The sequence below is a fragment of the Nesoenas mayeri genome (genome assembly GCF_963082525.1).
Source record: "Nesoenas mayeri genome assembly, chromosome: 4".
NCBI classification, from domain to species: Eukaryota; Metazoa; Chordata; class Aves; order Columbiformes; family Columbidae; genus Nesoenas; species Nesoenas mayeri.
This window is the reverse complement of record NC_137540.1, coordinates 30,811,324-30,819,285: the sequence shown is the minus strand read 5'-3', so window position 1 is coordinate 30,819,285 and position 7,962 is coordinate 30,811,324. Positions and strand designations below refer to the sequence as shown.

The 7,962-nt window shown below is 46.9% G+C and overlaps 1 protein-coding gene across 1 annotated transcript; it reads left to right on the top strand.

The window, feature by feature from the left end:
• Nucleotides 1–700: 700 nt before the first annotated feature.
• PPP1R3B (protein phosphatase 1 regulatory subunit 3B) lies at nt 701–1,588 on the top strand (the record flags this gene model as incomplete). The annotated part of the gene is made up of 1 exon (XM_080344322.1): nt 701–1,588. Exon 1 carries the CDS (start codon nt 728–730, stop codon nt 1,586–1,588), a length of 861 nt encoding a protein of 286 aa, XP_080200448.1. The 5' UTR covers nt 701–727.
• Nucleotides 1,589–7,962: the final 6,374 nt, after the last annotated feature.

Below are 7,962 nucleotides of genomic sequence, written 5' to 3'. Positions count from 1 at the left end.
GTGGCTCCTCTGTAGGCATGGAGCCGTGTCAGCTGAGTTTACCCTCCTGCTCTATCAGACTTGCTATCCTTACAATACCACTTGCAGGCATTTTAGATAGAACAGGGAGACAAAGTAGGTAGCTAAACCAGTGGGTGCTTTTTAGCCTATAAAAATATCAGACACTTGAGGTTTTATGAAAGGTGACGTCAGTTGCGTACAGCAGCTTGTGACAAACTGAGGTCCTGCTCCTGCAAAAACATCCAGTGCCCTGAAGAGAGTCTCTCCTGGAGGGAGGAGAGCTCAGCAGAAATACTGCTTTATATTGCATTGGAACTGGATAATCTCTAGATTTTGTGGACATCAGCAGGACTGAGCCATGGTTTTTGCTTTGGGTTAGAAATGTTTTGGAGCCTGCTATTGCTAGCCTAGTAGGACAGTACTTGTGTGTCTTCAAATGGTGACTTTGTCCCTGTAGCAATTGGAAGAGATGCACTTCTCTTGGAAGAGAAGGCACTCTGCTGTAGCACGTTTCTTATTGCGTCTGTAAATCACACTATGCAAGTACCTGCCTTTAATTAAGCTTGAGGGACTTGTGGGGTTGGTGGAAGAAAGTTTCTTTGAGATGACTGGGGAGAAGTGGTGTAGCATTTGTCTGGCAAAAGTCATATTAAAATGCTTTTTTAACAACAACTGACCCTTCTTCTCATCTTCCAGAGTATTAGACTATTTTCCGCACAAACAAGCAATGGCTGTGGATGTAGCAATGCAGCTATACCTATGCTCTTCACCCTTGCGAAGAGAGAAGTGTACCTGCAAAATTGCACCGACACCAAGCAAGCCATTGCGGCCCTGCATCCAGCTGAGCAGCAAGGCTGTGCTGAATGGACCAGAAGCAGCAGCAAACTCCTTTGCACACAACAAAGTGAAGAAAAGGGTGTCGTTTGCAGATAGCAGAGGCTTTGCTCTGACGATGGTGAAGGTGTTCTCTGAGTTTGACGATCCACTAGATATTCCTTTCAACATCACCGAGCTGATAGACAACATTGTGGGCCTGACAACAGTGGAGAGGGACAGCTTTGTCCTGGACTTTGTTCAGCCTTCTGTGGACTACCTGGACTTCAGAAACCGCCTCCAGGTAGACTGTGTTTGCCTTGAAAACTGTATGCTAAAGGAGCGATCCGTTGTGGGAACAGTGAAGGTGAAGAACCTCGCTTTTGAAAAGACTGTGAAGATCAGGATGACATTTGACACCTGGAAAAACTTTGTAGATTACCCATGCCAGTATGTCAAAGATACGTACGGAGGGTCAGATCGGGACACGTTTTCCTTTGACATCAGCTTGCCGGAGGGAATTAAATCCCATGAACGAGTAGAGTTTGCCATCTCCTTTGAGTGCAATGGGAAGGTGTACTGGGATAGCAACAGGGGCACAAATTACAGGATCATACGGTCAGAACTGAAGTCTGCCCAGGAAGCTGCCCGCCCGCCCCAGGGCCCTGACTTCGGTAGCGCCTTTGACCAGTTTGGGAGCCCTCGGTGCTCCTACGGCCTCTTTGCTGAGTGGCCCAGCTATTCAGGCTATGAGAAGCTGGGGCCTTACTATTGACTCAAAGACAAAGTTCTGATTGACTGACTGTTGCTGGCATGTCAGCAGGCCTGGGAGCTGGTCTGAACGTGAGGTGTACGGAAAGGTGGAAGAAGTACAGCTCCATGTAGCTCTGCATGAGCCTCCCAGCAAAACCAGATGTGCAGTGTTCTGCTGGCAGTGGGCTTTTAGTCAGAGAAGCATCTCTGGCATAAAGGGCTGCCTTCCCTGCCTCAGCTGGATAACTGGCTCTCCAGATGCTCAAAGGACCAGGGGCCGTTACTCTTATGTCCCTTCAGTGCTGCTACTCCTTTGTCTTCTATAAAGCTGCTAGTCTCCAGGGATACACTACAGTCTGAGCTACATAGTGGTGACTGGTTTGTATTGCTTGTCTAGTGTTAAAAGGCTTTTTCAAAATACGTTCTAGAATGACTTTTTTTTTTAGTGAGCTGTACTTCAGCTGCAGGGTTCACCTTGCAAAGCTGGCCTGTGCCTGTTGGGAAATGGAGTGGCTGGCTTGCACGGAACTGAGTCCTGTTCTTGCACATGTCCTTGTGTGAGGTCTTTCCTACAGGAGGCAGAAATCATGTTTTGAAGTGAAAATGCAACTGTGATGACAGGAAATGTGGCCCTACAGCCTGCCATATTAGGAGACGTATGTGCCTGTGGGAGAGGATCTGATATGCTTAGTCACCAGTTGTTTTATCATCTGATCTTGAAAAAACTTTCATTGTATTCTTGGTGTTACCAGAAATAGAGATTAGCTGTAGCTGTCTGGTGCTTGTAACAGCTGTGGGTTGACAGCCTTTACTGCCTTCTTCAAAACCTCCTTGTTTCTTTAAGCACAAGTGACCGATGATGCTTTTTCCACTTGATGGACATCCGAAGTCAGCTGTTGGCAATGCTGGGACCTGAAAATGCAGTTCTTCCTCCTGTGGACTATAAAACAGGGTTTTGCCCAGCTGGGGCTTGAATCCTGTGCAGAAGACTGTGCTCAAGTGTTACAGGAGCTAAACACAAATGGACCATATGGCTACTCTATGCTGTGTCCTGTTACAAGAGGGTGACTGTTCTATACCTGCTCTGGTGGAAGTGCCTTGAGGGAGAAGGGGGTGGTACATGTGATCCCAGCACTGCTTTGGGATAAACAGGCTTTGGAAATAGCATTTCTTTTAAAAAAGATCTCCTAATGCTTTGTTACTCTGTGCCATGGACTGCTTGGCACTGCTCACACATGGGAATGCTGTGGCTATACTGGGTGAACATAAACGTGCTTGGCTTCCCTCACTGTTGTAGGAGTAGCTGCCATTTCAACCTGTAAATGCTCAAACTTTGCACCTCTGTGTCCATAAGAAGTGGCACTCATGCCACCTGTGCAAAGAACTAGCCATGAGGAGTGTGACATGGGGGTGGTTATCCTGACACCACCCCTGGATGTGAAACAAATCACTCATGTGAGATATCCCTGTCTTCAGAGGTGGCTTGTCTTCTGGGCCTGCGCTCAGGTGAGGTGGCCAGCTTGTACAGTGCCCAACAGCCTCACAAAGCTGCTTGCATGCTAGTTGAACAGAACACATTAATCCCTCAGCTCAGAGAGAGTGCTGAATAGTTTGTATACGTAGAGATCAAGGGAATCTTACTTTTTCTAGTGCATGAGCTTTATATAATTTTTTGTGTGCCTATAATAGCCTATGGATGGGTTGGACAGAAGCAATGGGCTAGACTACTTAACTTTTTAAACCTAGCTTTTTAATTCTGGAGACTACTGTATAAAATACTTAGAAGCTGTTTTACCCTAATCTAGAAGGGGTACTATGATCACTGTTGGATGCTGAGAGGGACAAGAAGAGCTTGCACAATTAATAGCTAGCCTTCAACTGCTGCTTTTTCAAAACCTGGCATCAATGTTGTCACTGTGCTTGATCATTTAGTCCAGGTGGTAAATCTACTTTCTAGCCCAGAGCTCATCAGGCTTGGTTACTCTGCTCAAGCAGATTCCCAAGTCAGCCCTCATAACCTGCATCTGGTCTCTCTTGAAGGGGCTGTTGCATAGCTTGGCTTGAACCTGGTTTTAAACTTAAAGCAAGTCTGAGTGATGTTGATTTTTTTTTTTTTTTTTTTTTTTCCCCTTAGGGTATGGTGTTAATGCTGTAAGACACTGACTGTAGAAAAGTCATGGTCTCCTGGCATCCTCTCATGCCTATGGAGAGCTGTTTTGTAGGCTGAAGCAAGGCATGTATGTCTGGGGTGCTGCGGATGGTGGTATCTCCTTATGGGGCCTGTTTGTTTTCAGGATGTGGATGGGATGTGCTTAGAGAGGAACATGGAAGATAAGCTAGAAGAGCAATGCCATAAGTAAAAGCTGGGCTGATAACTGGCTATTTGACCAATAGCAGTTTAAAAATACTTGTGACCTTTCTCCTTTTTCCTTTTTCCATTGCCAATGTGAACATAGAAGTGAGGGGTTGCTCTCCTTGCTCTATGCCTGGAAGTGCCTTGTGGGGGGTTTTGCTTGTTTGTTTTTAAAAGATATTTTTGTACACAACATTCAAGTGGAAAATGCACTTTATAATTGCTATGTAATGACTCTTTTAAAACTATGGTTCTGTTTTTATCTGATTGTTAAAATAAAGGTGGAGCAAAATGTTGGCTCTGTACCTTGCTGTCTTCTTACTTTAACACCCATGGGGCTGGGGAGGTGATTTGGACATGGGAGCAGCTTCCTGCAAGTGGCCATTAGCAGGGAGGAGCAAATGTCTACAGTGGACTCCGCTGCCTGATGCAGGAAAGAGCTGCCTGTTCCTGCCACCTTCCTGCCAACACCAGTGCTTCCAGAGCCTCTGCAGCCAGGGGAAGGAGAAGAGCCAGGCCCTTGTCTCCCTTCCTCCACTCAGCACTGTGTTCCTGAGCTACTCTTCACTTCCACTGCTTGCAGTGCCAGAAAGAGCTTTTTCAGGTTATTCTGCATTAATTTCAGATCAATTTCAATCTTTCACCCTACCCTAGCTTGATCTGGGATCAGTGCCTTCTCTCTGTCTGGATACTTGGGTGTGATGGATGTAAGGAGAGAGGTGTTGCACTAGGAGGGTCAGACTCTTTTCTAATACCAGGATCAAGTAAAATTTAGACCCATCTTGACCTCAAACTAGTTGTTCTGCTGTCATCGCAATAAAAAGTACTGGCAGTAAACTTTCCCTTTGCAGAAAAGGAACAGCTCTGGTGTAAATGCCAGACAGGGCTAGTTTCAGGATTTGACCTGTCTTTGGCCACAAAGACAGGGTCTTGGTTATGCCCTGAAGATGTTGGGTTTTGAACAAGTGACTCTCCTGAGTTGGGTGGCTTTTACTGCTGCAGATAAGAAGGAAAGCGGAGGGGAGGGGGGCACAAAGCACAGTCTTGGTGTGGGCTGGCTGGAGGGGCTATGAAGGCAGTACTTCCCATCTTGCTGCAAAGCCTTGCAGAGAGTGAGCTTAGCCTTGCTCTGTGCAGAAATAAAACTGAGCATCTTCTGACTGTGGCTATTTCTGAGTTTCTCGCTTTCATTAGATGAACTATCTTTCCAGGGTTGTTTTGTCTTTTGCAGCAGCTGGATAAGGTAAAGTTTTTGGTTTCTCAGGTTCCTGCCCCAGCCTTTGCATCACAAAGCCAAGCATGCTGACATGGTGGGGTACAAGATCTTCCACCAAGCTGTGAAGCTGCTCCCTTGGACAGGGCAGTATGGGATCTGCATGCACCTGAGAAAAGGATATTGCACGCATTTCTTGCTAGTCTGGGATGTTTCCTTCCCTGGGGTTCAGGGAAGCCTGCGTTGGTTGTCAGCCACTGCTGTTTGTGCCCAGTGGCCCTTCTGGCATTGTCTTTGTGGCAGGATTCTTCCAGGTGTAGCAGACCTGCCCCAAGGCAGCAGACAGCTGCTCTGCAGCACCAGTCCTTGGGTCCTGGGAAAGGGAACAAGAAAAAGTTACACGTAAGATTATCAGATAATCAGATAAAAACATAATCCCTAGCCTGACAGCGCTTACACTGTGAGAAGTATCATGAGGCAAAGGACTTAACTTTCTTGACAACTATTGCCACACTTCCTTTTCTCCCAAGTTCTTTGTTACTTCCACATATAATCAACTACTGTTAAGCACCATTAAAAATGCTTCATATTTATCTATTTATTTATTTATTTTTTACTACTGTTTTTCTTTTAATCAAGTGTGCAACACAGTTCTCTTTTCAAAGGTCACCTAATTGCTTTTGTGGTTGTGGGGGGAAAAGATATATACATATATATTTTTAAAAGCTGTTTGCGCCCCTCCCCCTGCTGCAACGTATCCCCAGGTGGTTTGGATGGCTTGCCCAGGGATGCTTTTACATGCGAATGCTGGCCAAAGTTCATGAATGAAAGAAATGCAGTCAGCCACTTCCTGCAACAGTTTTGTTGCTGAAACCCCCATGTGACAACAGTTTCTGTTTGAGAGATAAGGAAGTCCTAGCTAAGCCTGCTAGCATCTGGGGGAGCTGAGGAGATGTGCAAGTATTAGAAGGGCCAGAAGTGCTCTTGGGTTGCTCTCCTAATGCCAGGGTGTTATTTGCTAGAGGATACAGCCATTGACATGACTGCATTTATAAAGCCCTTGGGGGCAGGTGTGATTGTGCACTAGTTGTTTAATATACAGACATCTCTTAGAGTGCTTATGGCATCATATGTCCTCCCCTAACCTTTGCTCTGAGGTTACCAAACCTCTGTATCTTTAGGGTTTTCAGTGCCACCTCTTGGCAGACATAATTAAGCTGAGATGTCATGTTGATCTTGGCTGAGGTGTTCGGAGGTTCAGGTTTCCTGAGTCTGTGCTCCATGGACATCTCTGTAAAGGGGAGGGGAGCGGTGTTCCCCTGATCCATATCCAATTCCCCTTGCCAAGCACAATCTCCCATGGACCTAAGGATGCTGTTCTACAGGGAAGCAGCTCTGCTGAACCACTGCCACTGCAGCAGCCTCAGCTAGAGCATACTGGACTGCACGTTCTGGGTGCAGTGAAAAAGGCAGCCACATCCTGGCAGAACAGGGTCTAAACTGTTTAAGAAGTTCATTAAAAGTAGATCTACCACCACAAGAAGAGCACAAGTGAGAGTCTGCTGCTCTCTTCCCATTCTCATCTTTGCCGAGAGGGACCTTGCTGGGAAATACGGGCTGCGGGAATTGTCCCTAGCCTTGTCTAGCTTCCAAAGCAGGGCTGGTGACAAGCTGAAAAAGTTCACTCTTTGAAGCTGCTCATGTACTGAAGAAGGTCCTTGAGTCCAAGTTTTAACACATGCTTTGCTCATGTTCCTGCTTCATCAGGCTCTGTTGCTAGCTGAGCACCAGATGATCAAGACACATGAGCCTGAACATAGAGAGGTGATGAGCAAAACCAAGAGGGGCTGACTGCTTTCAAAGCCAGTGAGGACAGCTCAGCCTGGTATCTGTCTGTCTCTGTGTAGATGCTGTATGAAAACCCCACATTCTTGCTTCAGGTGTCTGCCAGGCCAGACTTGGCAACAGGGACGCTCTGGTGAAAAACTGCCCACGCTGAAGTAAGGTGCAGTGGGCAGGAAAAATGTCTCTGCCAAACCACAGGAGAGTAAACGCATCCCGATAGTACTTTGCTGCTGGAGGAAGTTTCTCTTTGGTGCTAAATGTACCTCTTACCAGCACTCAAAGTGGGGAGTGACCTGTGGAAGATGTGTTTGCCTTGCTAACAGAGGGCAGCAGGAGCATAGGAAGGGAGGAACATTGAGTGCACCATTTCCCAACAGCAGTCAGCATTTCTTTCTCCATTTCTCCTCCACAAACGGCCAGCAAATGGGCCTCACTAAGAGACCGGGTCTTTGGGGTATGTCTCTTGTCTGCATGGCAAGGGATAAATGGTGTTTCTTTTTTGACATGTACCACGGGGCTTCATGTTGCTCTGCAGTGTCTCCCTTGTGCTCAACAGGTCATCGCCCCTTTTGCTCTTACACACCATGATGCTGTTTCCACCACCGCCAGCACAACCATCACTGAACTCAAGGGTGATCTTGGTTTCACAATGTCTTCCGCAAGCTTGTCTATGATCTGGGGCAGGAAGGGCATTTGCGTGCAGTGTGAGGAGTCTGCGCTGAGGACACAGCTCTCAGCAGCACTGGGAGCACCCCTGGGAACAGCACAGAGCTTTGCCATAAACCCAGCAGCATCAGGGCTGGTTTGTGATGCTCTCAAACTCCCCTGGTTTTTCCACAGACTTACTCCTGCTGGGCAGTTGGGCTGTCTCTAAACTATTGCAATAAAACATATTTATGCCCTTGTCTCTTCAATGGAGCTAAGCTTCAAACCAGCTGCTCTGGCCCAGCAAGGTTCTGCCACACTGCAGCCAGAGAAGCTGCCC